The sequence below is a fragment of the Cololabis saira genome, chromosome 1 (genome assembly GCF_033807715.1).
Source record: "Cololabis saira isolate AMF1-May2022 chromosome 1, fColSai1.1, whole genome shotgun sequence".
Classification (NCBI taxonomy): Eukaryota; Metazoa; Chordata; class Actinopteri; order Beloniformes; family Belonidae; genus Cololabis; species Cololabis saira.
The window spans coordinates 39,576,793-39,597,531 of record NC_084587.1 but is presented as its reverse complement, the minus strand read 5'-3'; the positions used below and the strand labels follow the sequence as shown (position 1 = coordinate 39,597,531).

The 20,739-nt window shown below is 43.7% G+C and overlaps 1 protein-coding gene across 1 annotated transcript; it reads right to left on the bottom strand.

The window, feature by feature from the left end:
• Positions 1-5,883: 5,883 nt before the first annotated feature.
• Positions 5,884-14,667, bottom strand: LOC133452955 (germ cell-specific gene 1-like protein). The gene is made up of 5 exons (XM_061732731.1): positions 14,308-14,667; positions 11,805-11,852; positions 9,109-9,261; positions 7,397-7,508; positions 5,884-6,862 (listed from the first exon to the last, which is right to left on the bottom strand). The coding sequence occupies exons 1-5, from the start codon at positions 14,594-14,596 to the stop codon at positions 6,568-6,570; spliced, it is 897 nt and encodes a 298-aa protein (XP_061588715.1). The 5' UTR covers positions 14,597-14,667; the 3' UTR covers positions 5,884-6,567.
• Positions 14,668-20,739: the final 6,072 nt, after the last annotated feature.

Here is a 20,739-nt window from a genome sequence, read left to right as displayed (position 1 = left end):
TATCCACCTCTTCAGGCATATTTTATTCAAGCATATTTAATATAAAATAATAGTCAGTTATTATCATGTTTATCCCCTGCATGTTAAAAGTTACTTTAAAAAAAGTTTTTTAAAAAATAAATAAAATAATACGTTTGTTCCAGTTTCATTTGCAAGGTGATATTTACATTTAATTGTTACCACTGTTTATCAGTTCTGTAAGGCTCTAATGTTCAAAAACCTACATTTATAAATTGAATAAAATCCTGGGTTGTTTAATTATTTTTTTTAAAAACTGTCAAAGTAGAGGAAATCAGATGACATTGTGATCAGCTTCTATATTCATTCAAGATGGAGTAGAGGTATGAGGGTTTTGCAAACATCAAATTAATTTAGGAGTTTTAGTCACAGTCTTTTATGAGCACCTTGTGTAGTTTACAGTAAATAGTTGTGCAAGTCACTTTCAAATAACATGGAATTATGATGAAGAAATTAAAAAATGATTAGAAGAACTGTGGAGATATGAGCCTGATTATATGTAATTTGTGGTGATCAGTGGTAATCTGTCCAGGGTATAAGGGTAAACAGAGCCTTTTCCAGCTGCCATCAGGCAAGGGAAGGGTTCCCTTCCCTGTTGGCAGCTGGAAAAGACTCCAGCAGACCCCTGTGACCCTTAATGGGACTGAAGCAGGTGTGAAGAATAAATGAATAAAGGAAGGAATAGTTAAACTGAAAGAAACCAAGGATATTCACATTTTCCCATCACATTGCTTATCTACAGTAAGTGAATTAAGCTGAAACTTTTTCAAGTGCTACTTTCAGTGAGAAGATAGATGAAGTTGGAAGCAGTAAAAAAAACATTTGTGCGGGAGGACCTTTCATTTTCAGAGAGAGAGAGGGACAGCACATGTACTCACTAAAAAAAAAAAAAAAATTTGAGTGATTACGCTGACTTAATCCCAATTCAATCATGCAGTGCATGTGCAAAGCGTTCCCCTTCACACTAGTCCGACAATAGTGTGAATATAACGCCATTTTATCTGACTAGATGCTGGAACAATGGTTTAAGATAAAAGAAAAATATTTTAAACCGGGGGACAAGACCCAAAACTTACTAGCTCGACAACTGAGCGGTTTACAAACCAACATGTCCATATATAAAATCAGATCAAAATCTGGCAAAATGATAATTGATCCCAAGGGCATAAATGATCACTTCAGGGAATTCTATCCACTGCTATACATGTATACATCAAGAGCAAAGGGTAACATCTTAGATTGGTCAGGACGTCTGAACCTTCCTAAATTGAGTGACACAGCATGTGAGACATTAAATGCTGAGATCATCACTATCCAAAAAATCCTAGACAAGGAATAACTGTCCATACTGGTTCTACTGGACCTCAGTGCTGCTTTTGACACTGTAGATCACAGCATCTTACTGCACAGGTTAGAGCTGGTTGTTGGGATTAAAGGGACAGCTCTACGTTGGTTTAAATCGTATCTATCTGACAGATTCCAGTTTGTTCATGAGGTTTCTTCAGAACAGTCTCGGGTCTGCTATGTTGTTCTGCAGTGTTGTGCAACTCAGGTAGCTGGCTGTCCAGTTATCGAAGGCTATTAATGAATATTATTAATAATTATTAATAATTAATAAAGTTGACTATTTATCAAATTGAATTATCAAAATGATAATAATTCTCGTCGGGGCACCACCGGCGGGCCTTACTCCGGAGGAATTGTGATAACTAAACAGCAGAAAATCAGTCTCATATGATTTGAATTATCCTGCATAACAGCAGATCCTACTACCACTTACAGGATGACAGTTGAAGGCGTGATATCCGAACACTAGGCTCTGCTTAAACAAATCAATTTGTGACCAAATCTTGCATGAAATAACAACAACCACTCATTAAAAAGGTGTCAAAAGATGATAAACGCAACACCCCAAATAAACCTGATGGCAGAACTTAAGTATTATAAAACAATTAATTAACTAGAAAACCAACAATCAATAAAAATGAAATGAAAGTTAAATGCATGGAATGAAAAAAAGAAATCAAAGCAATAATAAAAATGATATCACGAACATGTACGGTTTAAAATATTGCAGTGTTTAAAGGAGCCGGGCTCCTGTGGTATTTTAAAGATGGCGGAACTGTAACCACGCCACGTGCAATTAGAACGGATGGTGATCCCGGTGTTTAAACCGTGATCAACTGGCGAAACGGCGCTTTAAAACATGAATGACTACCAGAAAGTAGTGATTACAAATTAATGACAACAGTCCTGATAATGATGCTGATGTAATCTCAGCTCTGAACACAGATTTAGCTCTGTAACACTCCCAGTTAAACTCATACACCCAGGTCTCAAAACCTCACGCCTCCTCGGGTCTCCGGGTGCCGATCAGGGGTTCCTGCCGGGTCTTTGGTCGGAGTCCGATCAAAGAGAGTCCTCCCGCCTCTCCCGCTCCTCCTCCTGACTCTGGAATCACGAGAGGACGGGGGAAACAGCTGAAGCAGCCGGCGCTCCCCCCCGGTCCGGAGGCTATCACGTCGTCTCGGGTGCGCGCGGGGCCAGTCTACTTCTTCTGAGTGCTCGTGCCCGTCGGCTTGAGCGCGTGGCCCCGGGACGGGCGGTTCTGCGCGGGGCAGGCTGTCCACAGGTCCTTTCAGGTGAACTCAAGAGCAGAGAGAGAGGTTATGAAAGAGGAACGGGTCTCACCCTGGGCCGGGGCCGAGTTTCGAAGCGGCTCCCCCCCCCTTTCACGCTCCCAGGGACCGGGGATACGTGAAGCAGGACTCGGAGCTCCGGATGAAAAGTTGAGACCGAGAGCTGATGGGAGCGGCTCCGCGCACTGCGGCTTCAACGGGCTGCAGGTCCAACGGAGCGGCCCGATGGGGGCCTTACACCTCCCCCCAGCCGGGGGGAGAAAGGAAGATGGGATCTTGGCCCCGAGCCAAACGATCCAGCTCGGATGAGATGAAGTGGAGAAAAAGAGAAAAAGGGAGAGAGGGACGCAGCGCCGCGGTCCGCGCCGTGGATCCTCGGATCCTCCGGCCGGACCGGCTGGAGCACGCCGCAGATCTCTCCTCTTACCCCCCCTTTTGGGGGGGGGGAAGGTCGTGGTCCCTTTGGCCCGGAGTCAAAGGTGGACGAACTGACCCACTGGTTGATGAAGGAAAAAGAGAGACAGATGAACGCGCAGCGCGGCATTTTGATCCTACGCGCGCTGCGGTGACGTCATCGGTGCCTCATTGCGATTGGATGCGCGCCGCTTGTAGGCGCCACCCCCCCCACGCAAGGCATGCTGGGGGTTGTGGTTCATGGCCAGGCAGCCATTTTTGGAGGCACATTACAGCCGATTTTCAGCTGAGCAGTTTTCAAAGTTGAATATACACCTTCACAAAATGTTCATACATTTTATAAGTTCAAAGTTCACATGGGCATATGGGCGAGCACAACAGCAGGGTTCAGTGCTAGGGCCAATCTGTTTCAGTTTATAAATGCAGCCCTTGCAAAGTAAAATCAGGATTACAGCATGAACTTTTATTGCTATACTGATGATACACAGCTCTATTTGTCTATGAAGCCAGATGAAACAGAACCGTTGGTTAAACTTCAGGCATGTCTTAGGGACATCAAGGACTGGATGTCCGGAAAGTTTTTGCTTCTAAATTCTGATAAAACAGAGGTAATTATTTTTGGTCCAAAGCATCTTAAGAAGAGATTAGATGGTGTTGCGATTGCCTTCAGTGCTACTGTTTGAAATCTTGGTGTTATTTTCAATCAGGATTTGTCGTTGAAACAGCATATTAATCAGGTTTGTAAAACAGTGTTTTTCCATCTACGTAATATCACAAAGATTAGGAACATCCTCTCCCAGCGCGATGCGGAAAAACCAATTCACGGTTTTGTATCTTCTAGACTATATTACTGTTATGTATTAATAGCAGGATGTCCAAGTAATTCGCTGAATATCCTCCAGCTGATCCAAAATGCAGCAGCGTGAATGCTGGCAGGAATCAAAAAGAGAGACCAGTCTTTCCAGTGTTAGCGTCACTCCATTGGCTCCCCATAAAACTTACAACAAAATTCAATTTTATTACTTGCCTAGAAAACCCTAAACGGCCTAGCTCTGCAATATTTGCAAGACCTAATAGTACCTCATGTTCAGTAATAGAGCAGGTTTACACACCATTACTATGGAACCAACTTCAAATCTGGGTTAAGGAGGCTGACACCACCCCCACCTTCAAGACCAAACTTAAAACGTTTCTGTTCAGTAAAGCCTATAGTTAGTAGTTAATGTTTAGTAAACCTCTAGTTAGTGTAAACTGTAGTGTGTTAGGGCCAGTAGTCATAGCTGCAGCTACAGGACAAGACTAGAGCAGCTGGTCTTAAACGTAGCTTCGTGGTAGATATGCTGCTATAGGCCTACGCTGCAGGGGGACACCAACATGATCCACTGTGCCCATCACCGCTCCTTTTCTCCTTTTTCTTTCTTTCCCCCCGTCAGATCAACTCTCAGTTATTATTTAGAAGTTCTCATAACCATAATTGTTCTCCATTGTTCTTGTAGTTTGTTGTGCTGGTCTTGTCACGGTTTGGTTTCAGTTCCTGTTTTATTTTGAAACCCGTGCCTTTGTGTTTCAGTTCTCTCTTGACTTCCCTGGTTCACATCTGCCCTGATTTTCTGCACCTGTGTCTCATCAAACCCTTCTGTGTATATCTTGTCTTTCCCTTGCTCCCGGCTGGTCTGTACTGTTTCATCTCTCCATGTTTCTGGTCAGGTTTGTCACGTTCATATTCTGGTTTTTGGATCCTGCTCAACAGCGCTTTTTGTTAGTAAATCACTATTTTTGGGAACTCCTGCCTCCTGGTCTCCTGCATCTGGGTCCTATCCACCCCACTTCGCGACAGGTCTGCCCGTCCTTTTCTCTTCTGTGCATGTTTGCAGGCTGGAGCTTTGGGAGCTGCATGCTACCCTGCAGTCCCCCCTCTGATCATCCCGCTGCTGCTTCCACCTCTGTATAGATGTCTGTTGGATGCCTGCTGACACTCTGACCTGCAGTCCTGCCCCTCTGATCACCTCAGTGTCTGCTGTCTACATCTGTTTATATAGTCTTCCCTGTAGTGCACCAGCTAACCATTTTGTCTGTCTCTCCTTTCCTCTTTTTCATTCTCTCTGTCTGTTCTCTTTTCCTGCTCTGCCCAGCTGGTCTCCTGCAGGAAAGTCCCCCGTTATGAACCAGGTTCCGCTCGAAGGTTTCTTCCCTCCTAAAAGGGAGTTTTTTACCTGTTTTAACCTAATAGATGCTATATAAATAAAATTGAATTGAGTACACAATCTTTGAGGGCAGCCTGGGAGAAAGAGTTGGGGCTGCAGAATGGTTTTATGGGGAGAGCCTAAGCAGAATTTGATCCTATACCACTAATGCTAGGCACAAATTAATTCAATTTAAGATGATACACAGGCTGCACTACTCCGAAGTTAAATTAAACAGAATTAATCCTACAATCTCCCACTTGTGTGATCGGTACAGATCTACTGAGGACTCTTTAGCCCACCTTTTTTCTGACCTGTGAACCTGAAATGTTCAAGTGGTTTTCTGAAATGTATGATTGTGTTTTTAGTCCTGATCCAGAGATAGTATTGTCTGGATATTCTCTGTTCTTACAAAACCACAGCCTCTCAGTACAGACAGAGCACTATCATGTATGGAATGGCAATTGCTAAGAGACTTATTTTAAGATTCGGACAAATCAGTTAAAAGTGGCTAATGGAACTAACTAGTTTATTACATATGGAGAAAATCTGAGGTATGGCGGACAATCTTAATACATTTTACACCATATGGCAACCATTCTTGGATCGTCTTGCCCAGCCTGGTGGATGCTAACGTGTCCATAATGGGCCACTCAACCTTGAAAATGTTGGCTTGTGATGCTTTAGTGATGGAACTTTGTATTTTGCCTGAATAAAAATACTGTTTAAAAAAAAAGTCTGTCGCTAATACTTTAAAGGTCCCAAGTCATTTTTAACATCCAAAAGAAAAAACATAATTTCCTACAACCATTCTTCGCACAAATTTACTCCACACCTTATTTACAATTAGTATACTGTTGATAGGCACCAGAATTTCAGCATTTATGGTGTAGTTCAACAACAATGAAGACCCATTTAAACAGTCTCATTTTGTCACTGTATTGCTCATCTGATTGGATCTTTATCAATAAGGCTGTTTTCAACTGAGATACACCACTCTATTTTTATGACTGTACTCATTGTTTTCTTTAATTCTACATACTGTAAGTTTCACAAACAGACATACACATTCATCCATGAGTTTCATGGAATGTCTGCTTCTTCAAGTTCCCAGTCCAGATTCCCAGTTACTGTAGATGCTCCATTCCCTGCATCAGTTAAGGCAGTGCTGAAATGCATCGATGGAGCTGACAACATGATCTGCGACTCCTCAGAGGTGTTCACCTTATTGTGAACATGAACTCGGTATAGTCAAAAGTATCTTTGTCCACCACGATGCCACGCTGAGAGAAACATCAACTGTTTTGTCTCAATCAGCACTGCTCCTCCCCCAAAGATGCTGCAAAGTCACTGAAGTCCAAGGAAGTAGCAGGTATGGGAGTCTTTCTGCCACTTTTTAGTGACTGGCTGGAGTAAACATCCACTGATTTAGAGATGGAGTGCAAGGAATGATCCCGGTAATATCCATAAGCTTCCCTTGAGTGGTCCTCTCGGATGGATTGCTCAAAGGTCTTGCGTTTGTGTCTGAACTCAATGACGGTCTTAGTATAAGAGTTGAGGGTTGTGACAGATGCGCCCATGCAGCAGGTAAAGGATGCCCACGCCATACTGACAATATACAGAAGGGGGGAAAAAAAGAGAGAATTGACTGTAGTTCATTCACTGAAGTTCAAGTGAGAAATAATAGTCAGTCAGTACACACTCTATTTGGGGAGTTTACTCCCAATCACTTTGTCTTCTGACCCCTCAGCTTTAATTATCAATAACCAAATTATCATTGCTTATACATTCCATACTGTACATGTAGGTTAATTCCAACAAAATCTCTAGAATGCTTTATCCTCTGAAATGCATTTAACATGTTATTAAATAGGAGTGAAATATTATCTCCTTATGCAATTTCAATCACCCCTGGACTGGAGCTTTGGACACCAAAGCCTAATCCTGCTATAACATGAGAGCTTTTGGCGTCAGTTTTTAATGACAGGAATGCTAAAGAGAGGTGAGCGAACCGCCATGACTTGCAGACTGGAAATCTTCTGATTTCCTAATGGGTGAGTTTACTTACAGTTCTCACATAGCAAATGTTGAATACTGCCAATCATAACATCTGAGCTTTGATGTGTGTCAGTGGACACCTACCAGAAAGACCACCCATAGTCCCAGTTGTATGGTCTCCAATCAGGTGGGCCGAGGCTGACAGTGACCTGAAAGACCTGTGTGTACATCACATGGGCCACCATGCCAAGAAGACCTGAAATCACACATCCAGTACACTGTCAGAAAGATAGGTACAATAGGCACAACCTATTTGGCATTAGGTTATTTGCTTTCAAATATGCAGGTAGTTTGTTTACTGTTTATTCTGACACTTTCTTAGATTTTTTGACATCTGAATATTCTTTGTAGTTGTTTGATAAGATCACTAAGGGCCCGATTTACTAAGATCCTAAATAAAGAGTACTAAATTGCGTGTGCACTGAAAAAGTTTGCACGTGCTGCTGTTGTGTGTTTTGCGGGTGATCAACTAAGAATGCTTGCGCAATTGATAACAGGTGCAAACCGCAGTATTTAAATGAGGTGTTGCGTGTCTTACGGTTTGCGAGCGCAAAATGAAATTTGACGAGTTGGAGTTAGAGATATTAGTGGAAGAGGCAAATTGTTGTGCCGTATTCAGCACCCCTGCCGTGAAAAGCACCCCCTCGTATATTCAATGATAAGTAGACCAAGAAAAAAAACAACACACTGACACTTCAATATATTTATATATACACACTCACACAAACACATACTTTATATTATATATATTTACAAATATTATGGAAGACAACACAGTAAGCAGGCTATTAATTAATGACATCAATAACCATTTACCCGATTTGTGTTATCTGTGACTGTGATTGTGGGAAAGTATGACTATTGTGGAATCCATGAGCGCATTTAAACATGAATCATTAACACAAAACTGGACGCTAAACAGAACATGACACGGAATGAGAATATGATTTTTGTCAGACGAGGGGGTGCTTTTCACGGCAGGGGTGCTGAATACGGCACAACACCGGGGTATGACAACTGCAGAACAATAAGAAACACTTTTTTCTCCATGAAAACACGTGATTTATTTATTATCACAAATAAAAAAATGAATGTGCCTCCTGTGGCAACCTTTTGCTGAATAATACTCGATTTAACATTCAAATAAAATATTTCTCCTTTTGCATGTGGAGAATCCTCACGACAAGATGAGCCATCCCCACCCCAGTCCTCAAATCAGGCACCAAAAAGCATCCCTGCGTAATGCTGGGCAGATTAGCACCTTCCTTTCAAACGTATTAAATACAGACGCAATCACAATCCCCGCAAAAACTTTCAGGCTTGGTAAATCTCATTGCGGGTGGTAAATGGACATATTTGCATTTTCTCCTCCCAGTATTTAGCTATTTCTGGTGGGTACGCCCCATATTGATTATTCATCAGGGCAAAAGTACTAAATGAATAGCGTGTGCTATTTTGCTCATTTGAGAGGCGCAGTCCTCTTTGCACGCTGTTAGTAGATCAGCTTGCACATTGGTTTGTGGGTGATGTCAAGTTTGCACACGTTTTTACGCACGCAAACCTTTAGTAAATCAGGCCCTAAGTGTTACTATGCACCCAGGTTACTAATGTTCAAATATTCTTTGGATGTATGCTTTTTTTGACAGTTAATTTGACCCACCAATTTAACTTAAAAAGTAATTAGCTTTTTTTATGTGAAATTTGAAAAAAAAAAAACACCAAAGAGAAAAAAAACACATCAAATGCACACACTATAGTGCATCACATTTAGTTGATGGGGAGTAGAATCAGGCTACCTGAGAGCACTGTGAAGACAGCAGCGAAGGCGTTGAGCTTCAGGCCATCAATGACGTTGCTGGAGTGGACCATCTCCATACACATGAGGCTGAAGCCGACCAATAGCAGAACAATGTATAACAGTTCAGAAACCAGCGAGAGCCAAAGCATCCCTAGAAAACATATAAATCATCGTGTTATTCAGTAAAATCAAATGGGTTAGCTTTGCGATAACCAAGAAGATTTTTGCCATCCATTTGAGATGCTATGGCTGGCAATACCCTCTTAAAACTTAAGCATGGCAATTTAAGTGAAAAGCAGTGCATCTTCCTGGCACCATGGCTATACCACTGCCACTCAGAGCTGAAACTATAAATACATAGTAGAGTATGACTTGGCACTGCACTGAAGGCTAGTGCTAAATGATTCATGAAAATATCTAAATATTTCTAAAAGACAGAAGTCCTGCTTTTCTTTCGGGATTACGTTTTATCTGAATATTATAATCAAATGTAATGCATCCCCTGCTGCAGAATGCAGTAACTATAGAGATGGGCCATTTTTGATTGGTTGCTCTGACTAGTATGAGAGGAGAATGGGACTTTGTGATTTGATAAAACCAGTGAGTGGCTATATTTTAAGCCTTCCTCAGACATGTTACATGAATTATTTCAAATTGTGGTTTCAATTTGGATTTGATTAATAGTTCAGCGCTACTAAACGCTGAAAGCACCCTTTCACAGCCCACATGAAGGTTACATGTTAGTGAGCATAAGCTGATTTCTGTTTTTCCCATTTAAAAGGGAGTTTACATGATCTTTGTTCCTACTTGCCAGCTCTGAGAAATTCGACACCAAAAACTGATATAAACCCCACATACAGTCAAGCAAGGGTAAAGATTTTCCATTGGAAAAGGATCTTCAAAACATTGTAGTGACACAGTGGGGAAATATAATAGCTTTTGGGTTTTGGTCCATCCTCATACAAAACCTGTTTAACCATACCTAGACTCTATAAGCATTTCACATTTTTTTTCCTCATTCATCCATATATATATGGAGCCAAATCAAGGCCAAAAGTTTTGCTAATTTGAAAATAAAATTTGAACCTGAAAATTCTTTTTCACAGTTTCAATTTTATTTTTTTCAGTATCAGATCTTTTTTTCAGTTTCAAATCTTTTTATTTCAGTTTCAAATCTTTTTTTCAGTTTCACTTCTTTTTTTTTCAGTTTCAAATTTTTTTTCAGGTTCAGACTTTTGGCCCCGATCTGGCGTGGGGGGCGTGGCATCAACTGAGAGGGGCGTGGCATCATGAGTGACAGCAGAACAGAGAAGGCGGGGACGTTCCTCAGTCATGTTGCCTTCAGGAAACGTAGGTTGCAAAAGTTATCAGTAGAAGTTTGATTCAACACTATACACCATATTCACGTGATTGGCAGTGGAAAAAACTGATATTAGTAGTAGTAGACCCAGGTATTTAAACTCATTCACCCTCTCCATCGGCTGACCATATAGTGTTAGCTTCTCAATGTCAATCTTGCGCTTATTTGTAAAAATCATGTAACATGACTTGCTTGTTGACACATTTTTTCCCCTTATCCATATGGCCCATCATCTGCGTACAGCGCTGATTTGATGCATCCATCTAAATTTGTAAAGATGTCATTGATCATTACATTGAACAATACAGGAAGTATGTGGAAGTGGGAAATGTCAAACTTTAAAGTGTGGCTTTTGAACTGTACAGTCTGGCATAGTTTATTGCTTTTATACTGCGATTGGTGCCAAGTACGGTCTAAAACAGCTTTTTAAACAGAAATGTGTCACTAATATCAGTTTTTTCCACTGCCAATCACGTGAATATGGTGTATATACAGTGTTGAATCATACTTCTACTGATAACTTCTGCAACCTACGATTCCTGAAGGCGAGATGACTGAGGAACGTCCCCCGCCTTCTCTGTTCTGCTGTCACTCATGATGCCACGCCCCTCTCAGTTGATGCCACGCCCCCCACGCCAGATCGGGGCCAAAAGTCTGAACCTGAAAAAAAAATTTGAAACTGAAAAAAAAGAAGTGAAACTGAAAAAAAAATGTGAAACTGAAAAAAAGATGTGAAACTGAAAAAAAAAGATTTGAAACTGAAAAAAAGATTTGAAACTGAAATAAAAAGATTTGAAACTGAAAAAAAGATCTGATACTGAAAAAAATAAAATTGAAACTGTAAAAAATAATTTTCAGGTTCAAATTTTATTTTCAAATATTTTGAAAATATTTATTATATATTGATTTGGCTCCATATATATACACAATATCTTACTCTACACATGGCGTGTTCTTATTTCATTTTATTTTATTTTTCATCTACCTTAAACAAAAGTTCTCTCAGATGTAAGTCACTTTGGAAAAAAGCGTCTGCTAAATGACAGTAGTAGTAGTAGTAGTAGTAATAGTAGTAGTAGTAGTAAAAGGAGGGGCTGGAGATTGAACTTCCAACTTTTGACCGATGGTGAACTGCTCTTTAACAATTTATCTCATGACATGCCATACAAAATACATCCCACTTAGGGATGCTTGAATCTAAAGTTACAATCCAAGCTTAGGGTAAAACTATAGGTTAAGGTGTCATACATTCATGGTACATAGCATGTATTACAACAAAATATTTGTAATAGCATATGATATAGCTTTCCATGTTTTAATAACTCTATACTCACCTTTCTCTGATGGAGGTGCTAAATCAATGAAACTTCTGCATCTCTCACCTAACAGCAAAGCAGAAAAAAAAACACACTTTCATGACTGCACTGCACATCAAAAGTTGTAGTCTGTTTGCAGCTGTTCAGAAATATGTGAGTGATTTGGTCGTGAAGAAGTTTGGAGGTAGTCAAAGAAAAACCGATTGGGATTAACAATAAAACTGATAAATGCTCTACTAGGCTTGGACTGAGGACTCATTTTCCATTTTGATGAAGGTGTGCTTGGTGAGATCAGTTGAGTGTGAAGCCTTGCAAATCCTCACAACAACATACATGTCACAAAGTTTGTAAACTGAGAACTGAATAAACTCTGTTCTGAATATGAGGCATTTCCCAGAAATCATTTTCTGGTCCCTCACTAACTGTCACCAGATGGTATCTTGTTAATTCTGTCAAACATCTGTTTCAAGGGAAAAAAATCAAATAGATGCCCTGTCTACCACTAATGCGTCAAAAACTGTGACATGCACTGAGAGCCTTTGCCAGTTTACTAAACAGGAAATAGAGGTGACCGTTGACCCGAAGCACAATGCATTACAGTACAGCCTCACATGTCCCAGATTTGTTGTAAGTGGAAATCTTTAATCAGGTAGAAGGGGAATGGCAACAGCTGTTTTGAGAAAAAACTCATCAAGGCCCCAGTTGCATAATCCTTATCAACTCAAGCTGTGCAACCCTCCATGGCACGGCCACATGATGAGATATGCTAACAAGTCCTTAAAAAACATCTGAATCTGTACATTATTTCTATTCTTAATGATTAATCCTTTTGTTCGTACAACCACAAGCTGAAAGACAGATACTTCAGCACCAAAGGTGGCAGTGAACACACCTGAAACAACAAAGCAGCTCTGATTACACTTCTGACTGGAGTTTTTCATAACCATAACAGTTCCACAACAGTTCGTGACTCTAAAGGCTGGCAAACGTTCCCATCAAGGTTGTGACCCAAGTCCATTCTTTTCTTTTCTTCTAAGGTTCAGCTTCAGTCTGTATAGTACTGCGTTTTCATTTCAGGAGACATAAAAAGAGGAAAGAATAGTGTATTGTATTGCTTTTTTATTTTCTTAATAGGATATCTCAAAGTGAATCACAAATTCTGTCTAAACAAGACATGGAAAAACTTATTCATGCATTCATTTTCAGTAGGTTGGATTATTGCAATGGCATCTTTACAGGCCTTAACAAGAAATCAATCAGGCAGCTGCAGCTGATCCAGAACGCTGCAGCCAGAGTCCTTACAAACACTAGGAAAGTGGACCATATTACACCGGTCATGAAATCACTACACTGGCTTCCAGTGAGTCAAAGGATAGAGTTTAAAATCTTACTGCTGGTCTACAAAGCACTGAATGGTCTTGGACCAAAATACATGGTTGATCTGTTAGTTCCTATGAAGCTCCCAGACCCCTGAGCTTCATCTGGATCTGGTTTGTTGTGTGTCCCAAGAACCAAAACCAAGCAAGGTGAGGCAGCGTTCAGTTATTCTGCTCCTCACCGGTGGAACAAACTTCCTGTAGACCTGAGGTCTGCTCCAACTGTAGATCCTTTAAATCAGCCCTAAAAACATCACTGTTTACTCAAGCATACTCTTAAATTAAATACTTACCTGCTGTACTCTACTGCCCTTAACAACTTTTTAACAACTTGTGCTTTTTATTATTTTACTTCTTTTCTCATAATTTTATTTCATTTTATTTGTTATTTACTGTCTAATTATGTCTTGCCGATTTTAATGTTGATATAAAGCACTTTGAATTACCTTGTGTTGAATTGTGCTATACAGGACTTTCTCAGAAAATTAGAATAATGTGATAAAGTTCTTTATTTTCTGTAATGCAATTAAAAAAAACAAAAATGTCATACATTCTGGATTCATTACAAATCAACTGAAATATTGCAAGCCTTTTATGATTTTAATATTGCTGATTAGGGTTTACAGTTTAAGATTAAGATTAAGATTCCAGAATATTCTAATTTTTTGAGATTGGATATTTGAGTTTACTTAACCTGTAAGCCATGATCAGCAATATTAAAATAATAAAAGGCTTGCAAAATTTCAGTTGATTTGTAATGAATCCAGAATGTATGACATTTTTGCATTACAGAAAATAAAGGACTTTATCACAATATTCAAATTTTCTGAGACAGTCCTGTATAAATAAACTTGCCTTGCCTTGCTTTGTCCAAAATGTGGTAAAATAAATGAATAAAGTAAAATAAAAAATACTTTTAAATGTTTTCCTCATTTCATATAACTTCTGAGTATAAAATGGTTGAAATTGTAAGTCTCGCAGGCAAAAAAGTGGTGCAACAGTGTGGTTTAACTTTGCAAGTTACCACATAAACACACACACACACACACACACACACACACACACACACACACACACACACACACACACACACACACACACACACACACACACACACACACACACACACACACACCTGCCCTTACTCTCGTCGTGGATGTTCTCCTCGCAGGACAGCCAGATGCCGGTGTGGAACTGTCTGAAGAGGAAGCGGTCGTCGCCGGTCTCCCAGCTGTACACCACCTTGTTGGGGTCCGTCTCGTTCACCCCGTAGTCGATGCACTGGTGCGTGCGCAGCTTGGTGCACTTGGGCTTGGCGACCCTCTGCGTCCCCACGCACCAAAACGTGGTGGTGAACGCTGTCACGGCGAAAAGCAGGGCGAGGAAGTTCAGGCCGACCGACAGGAGGTTCCTGGACCTGCGGCTCGTCTTCATCTCAACTTCCTAAAAACTAACTCTGACAGCACAGGAGACATGGAGCTGTGCGCCACGGAGACACATTTCCATCTAAGTCGCACTGCCAGTGTCCCACGAGTGTCCAGCATGTAGGATGTCACGTCACCAGAGGATTTGGAGCTCGTTTCATCTAAGCGTATTCACATGATGCTGTCCCTCCTTCTCTGTCTGTCATCAGGACTTTTATCAACCCCCTTCCTCTGCCACACACATGTAGCCCCCTCCATCTAGACCAGGCCTGCCCTGGCCAGACCCCAGACGATTATGAATGAATGAATGAATTAATTAATGAATTAATGAATTAATACATTAATTAATTAATTAATTAAGTTTATTCAATCAATCATGACAACACAAAAACAACACCAAAAACATTGTGCACGGCATTGACATTTCACACAAAACCAATAATCATGTGTTGAACAATGACTCAAAAGGCATAGGCAGAAGCAAACTGCTTATAAAAGCCTATCCTATATTACCAACTTTCTTTTTTTGGCTACCAACCTCCAGAAAACCAAAGAGACAATAGAAAAGCAAAGCAACTACAGAAAAGCAAAGAAACAACAAAAGGCAAAGAAACAATAGAAAAGCAAAGAAACATTGACAGATAGTCAATCAGGCAGGAATGAGTCAAGTTGCACCTATAAATGAGCATTAAAATGAGCATCTCAGTTCATGTGTTCCTGTCCTTTAGTCCACTGCTTTCCCAATTACTCCATCCTTAATTCTACAATGCCAAATATATCACATTGATACATTCATTTGGGACTTCTGTGCCACCCCATAATAATAATAATAATAATAATAATAATAATAATAATAATAATAATAATAATAATAATAATAATAAAAACTAAGAGGAAGAAATACAAAATAATTTGTTATTGAATACTTTTAAAATAAAAGAAATAAAAGTAATGTAAAAATAATGTTTGAATGTGTCTTTCAGTAGAATATGATAGCTGTACAGCCTATTTCTGAATGTAAGGAAAATACATTGATTTGTGTGTGTATGTGTCAAGGTTGACATTCCCCCCAGCCTTCAGTTTCTGTCTTGCCCCACCTGTGTCCCATATGCCCTGATTGTGTCTGCACCTGTGTCTCGTCATGTCTCGTTATCCCCTCAGTATATCTTGTCTTGTCATTCCTTTGTTCCCTGTCGGACCGTACTGTGCTGCCCTCCATGTTTCCTGTTTTTGCTCCAGTTTTGATCCCTGTTCCTGTGTTAGTTTATGATCCTGCCAAGCAGCGCTTTTGTTTTTGGTCCGTGTTTTTTTGGTGGAATAAATCCCTTTTTGTTGCAACTCCTGGCTCCTGCTCTCCTGCACTTGGGTCCTTAGCAAACCAAACCATGACAGAACGGTCCGACCAGATGGACCCAGCGGGAGAGCCTCACACTTCTGGAGTTCTTCTGCTGAGAAGCGGCTAAGAACATGCGCTGGGCCGAGGAGGGGTATTGGGACCCCTTTTGGGGAACACGCCTGGCTCTGGGTGGTCCCAGGAGCCTGCAGGCTCAGAGGAAGCAACGACGACGGCGTCAGCGCCAGCCCCAGCCCCAGCCCCAGCTTGTTCCGGCTCCAGCTCCTGCTCCTGTCCCTGTTCCAGTGGTGGTCCCGGACGCACCTGTCCCTGTTCCAGTGGTGGTCCCGGACGCACCTCCCCATGTTCCAGTGGTGGTCCCGGACGCACCTGTCCCTGTTCCAGTGGTGGTCCCGGACGCACCTGTCCCTGTTCTAGTGATGGTCCCGGATGCACCTGTCCCTGTTCCAGTGGTGGTCCCGGACGCACCTCCCCATGTTCCAGTGGTGGTCCCGGACGCACCTGTCCCTGTTCCAGTGGTGGTCCCGGACGCACCTCCCCATGTTCCAGTGGGGGTCCCGGACGCACCTGTCCCTGTTCCAGTGGTGGTCCCGGACGCACCTCCCCATGTTCCTGTGGTGGTCCCGGACGCACCTCCCCATGTTCCTGTGGTGGTCCCGGACGCACCTCCCCATGTTCCTGTGGTGGTCCCGGACGCACCTCCCCATGTTCCTGTGGTGGTCCCGGACGCACCTCCCCATGTTCCAGTGGTGGTCCCGGACGCACCTGTCCCTGTTCCAGTGGTGGTCCCGGACGCACCTGTCCCTGTTCCAGTGGTGGTCCCAGACGCACCTGTTCCAGTGGTGGTCCCGGACTCACCTGTTCCAGTGGTGGTCCCGGACGCACCTGTTCCAGTGGTGGTCCCGGACGCACCTGTTCCAGTGGTGGTCCCAGACGCACCTGTTCCAGTGGTGGTCCCAGACGCACCTGTTCCAGTGGTGGTCCCAGACGCACCTGTTCCAGTGGTGGTCCCGGACGCACCTGTTCCAGTGGTGGTCCCGGACGCACCTCCCCATGTTCCTGTGGTGGTCCCGGACGCACCTGTCCCTGTTCCAGTGGTGGTCCCGGACGCACCTGTTCCAGTGGTGGTCCCGGACGCACCTCCCCATGTTCCTGTGGTGGTCCCGGACGCACCTGTCCCTGTTCCAGTGGTGGTCCCGGACGCACCTGTCCCTGTTCCAGTGGTGGTCCCAGACGCACCTGTTCCAGTGGTGGTCCAGGACGCACCTGTTCCAGTGGTGGTCCCGGACGCACCTGTTCCAGTGGTGGTCCCAAACGCACCTGTTCCAGTGGTGGTCCCGGACGCACCTGTTCCAGTGGTGGTCCCGGACGCACCTGTTCCAGTGGTGGTCCCGGACGCACCTCCCCATGTTCCTGTGGTGGTCCCGGACGCACCTGTCCCTGTTCCAGTGGTGGTCCCGGACGCACCTGTCCCTGTTCCAGTGGTGGTCCCAGACGCACCTGTTCCAGTGGTGGTCCAGGACGCACCTGTTCCAGTGGTGGTCCCGGACGCACCTGTTCCAGTGGTGGTCCCAGACGCACCTGTTCCAGTGGTGGTCCCGGACGCACCTGTTCCAGTGGTGGTCCCGGACGCACCTGTTCCAGTGGTGGTCCCGGACGCACCTCCCCATGTTCCTGTGGTGGTCCCGGACGCACCTGTCCCTGTTCCAGTGGTGGTCCCAGACGCACCTGTTCCAGTGGTGGTCCCGGACGCACCTGTTCCAGTGGTGGTCCCGGACGCACCTGTTCCAGTGGTGGTCCCGGACGCACCTGTTCCAGTGGTGGTCCCGGACGCACCTGTTCCAGTGGTGGTCCCGGATGCACCTCCCCATGTTCCAGTGGTGGTCCCGGACGCACCTGTCCCTGTTCTAGTGATGGTCCCGGACGCACCTGTCCCTGTTCCAGTGGTGGTCCCGGACGCACCTGTCCCTGTTCCAGTGGTGGTCCCGGACGCACCTGTTCCAGTGGTGGTCCCGGACGCACCTGTTCCAGTGGTGGTCCCGGACGCACCTGTTCCAGTGGTGGTCCCGGACGCACCTGTTCCAGTGGTGGTCCCGGACGCACCTGTTCCAGTGGTGGTCCCGGATGCACCTCCCCATGTTCCAGTGGTGGTCCCGGACGCACCTGTCCCTGTTCCAGTGGTGGTCCCGGACGCACCTCCCCATGTTCCTGTGGTGGTCCCGGACGTACCTGTCCCTGTTCCAGTGGTGGTCCCGGATGCACCTCCCCATGTTCCAGTGGTGGTCCCGGACGCACCTGTCCCTGTTCCAGTGGTGGTCCCGGACGCACCTCCCCATGTTCCTGTGGTGGTCCCGGACGTACCTGTCCCTGTTCCAGTGGTGGTCCCGGATGCACCTCCCCATGTTCCAGTGGGGGTCCCGGACGCACCTGTCCCTGTTCCAGTGGTGGTCCCGGACGCACCTCCCCATGTTCCTGTGGTGGTCCCGGACGTACCTGTCCCTGTTCCAGTGGTGGTCCCGGACGCACCTGTCCCTGTTCCAGTGGTGGTCCCGGACGCACCTGTCCCTGTTCCGGTGGTGGTCCCGGACCATAAAATTAGTTGTAAACTATTTTTTTTTTTTAATATATTTTTATCCCGGTTTTTTCCCCCCATTATATCACCCAGTGCTCCTACCTAAGTGACAGTCCTGGGCATTGCCATCCTCTACCAACCCCGGGAGGCCCTTCACTGAGCTCAGGTCTCCTCCTTAACAGGGTGAGGATTCTCCGGCCGGACGTAGCACGTGGAAGGATCACGTTATTCCGGCCGGATCCTCCCCACCCCATCTGGTGCCCCGGCTGGCCAGAGGGGGCATGTGTAGCCCAGGACTGTGTGCATGTTTTTGTGAGGGTAGCTCACATTGCTACCCAAGGGAACACGGGGAGAACATGGAAACTCCACACAGAAAGATCCTTTCACCAACCCCACCCAGGGTGTGGGCGCTGAAGTCATGGGGGAACTAACACACACTTCAGCGCCCACAGCGTCCCCGGCGGGAATTGAACCCAGGACCTTCTTGCTGTGAGACGGCTGCACTACCAGCTGCGCCACCGTGCCCCTGTAAACTATTTTTAATAGTGATTAGACTTGTAATTTTTTACTACCCGGGCTAGTTTTTCAGAAAAGTCGACCTGTGCTCTGTCATTTCTGGGAAGAAGCTGCTGCTTCTCCTGACCAAAATGATGGAAGCGTGTTGAAATAACTTCACTTTAAATGTTCTCAACTGTATTGCAGCATATTTTTCTAATCCTGAAAGTGCTTATCATTTGAGCCCATGTGCAAAGAGTGTTTACAATTTCAGTAAAATGAGGTCAGACAGGACTGACGTCTCAGTTACCTCAGCAGCATGCAGACATATGCAACCCCAAGGCTAAGCCACACTTCAGCGAAGCTCTGAAAACAGATGAATTTGGGCCATGGCTCTCTACTGAGATTCCCCAAATACTGATGACAAAACTACTGGTGATACTGCAGGTACTTAGGACTTAGTAATTTCATACTGCATTCACATGTGGTTACATATCTTGCCCCAAATATCCCTTGTACCTTCAAATTATGAAACCCTGAAGAGCTATTGGCTAAAAAGTAATTCTCCCACTTCAAGAAGTGACCTGTATCTTTAAAGCACCCAGGGGTCGTTGCCAACAGCTGACACGAGTCTTATGGAATATCATCAGTACATTGGAAGCCCAATGACTTGTAAATACTACTTATGACGTCTGTCTGGATGGTCAAAGGTTGTCTACTGAGTCTCTGGCAATGAATGGAATTTAATCCCTGCTCTCAAACTGATACATCTGAAGTTGTTTGCTTCATTGTGACATCATGAATGTTTACACACTCACACAGCCTTTAAGAGATAAATAATTAAGATTAGGCATTATCGGGCACACGCTGCAAACACCATACAGTAATGGAGATGTATTTGACAATCATCTCAAAACAATATGTACAGGACTAATCCACAGATACAGGATTACATCATGACATAGAAAAATTGCTTATTTATACAAAATCTGGCTTTTATAGAAAGTCACTTCACCAATTTTTATTTCAAATTTGAACAGCAATTTTCTCTCTACGGACCTCTGTTTGCCTCTTGTGACAGAGGTTATGTTCTGGTGCATCAGGGGGCAACACTCTAAATATCCCCTCCTTCCTGGTCATTGTAAATGAACAGAAGTGTCAGTTTGGCAGCAAACATTAACAAATCCTATCTCTTTGCTTATTCTGAGTGAACATATGTAATAAATCACATCCTAAATATATTATTCTTTGTGGTGACAGTTTAGTTTTTAGGGCAAGTCCCACCTCAACAGGAGTTGTGCTTCACTGAGTGGGGCCCGGGAGGACTCCGTGTATGCATTTGCAGACAATAAAATGTGTCCTTGAATTTTCTTTGTTTCGAATTTGGGCGCACTGTTCCTATTAATAACAAACGTACTCTCTTGATGTAAACTAATACAATTTGAAATTATTTCTTTGATGGATATAAACAGAATGTGATGGTGGATTCAGTGTGCCATCAGGGATGTTTCTTGCAACACAACACATATACTGAGCAACTGCATTGTAAAACCTATAGCATCTTCAGGGTTTTGTATGTTGCAGACGAGATAATCCACTAGTGTTTGAGATCCTTGTTAACAGTCTTATAAACATTTATCCCTTGCAATGCCAGTGTCATCAGTAACTTGACAGTCAATCCGTGTTCTGAGGTAATGCATGATTATAGGTTTCTGTTCATTGTCACGTCAGT

Excerpts from the sequence above, each read along its gene's own strand:
- LOC133452955 (XM_061732731.1), bottom strand. The coding sequence starts at position 14,596 with ATGAAGACGAGCCGCAGGTCCAGGAACCTCCTGTCGGTCGGCCTGAAC. Across the intron at positions 9,262-11,804 it reads AGCACCTCCATCAGAGAAAG|GGATGCTTTGGCTCTCGCTG; the intron begins GTGAGTATAGAG and ends TATGTTTTCTAG. Across the intron at positions 6,863-7,396 it reads GACTATGGGTGGTCTTTCTG|TATGGCGTGGGCATCCTTTA; the intron begins GTAGGTGTCCAC and ends GTATATTGTCAG.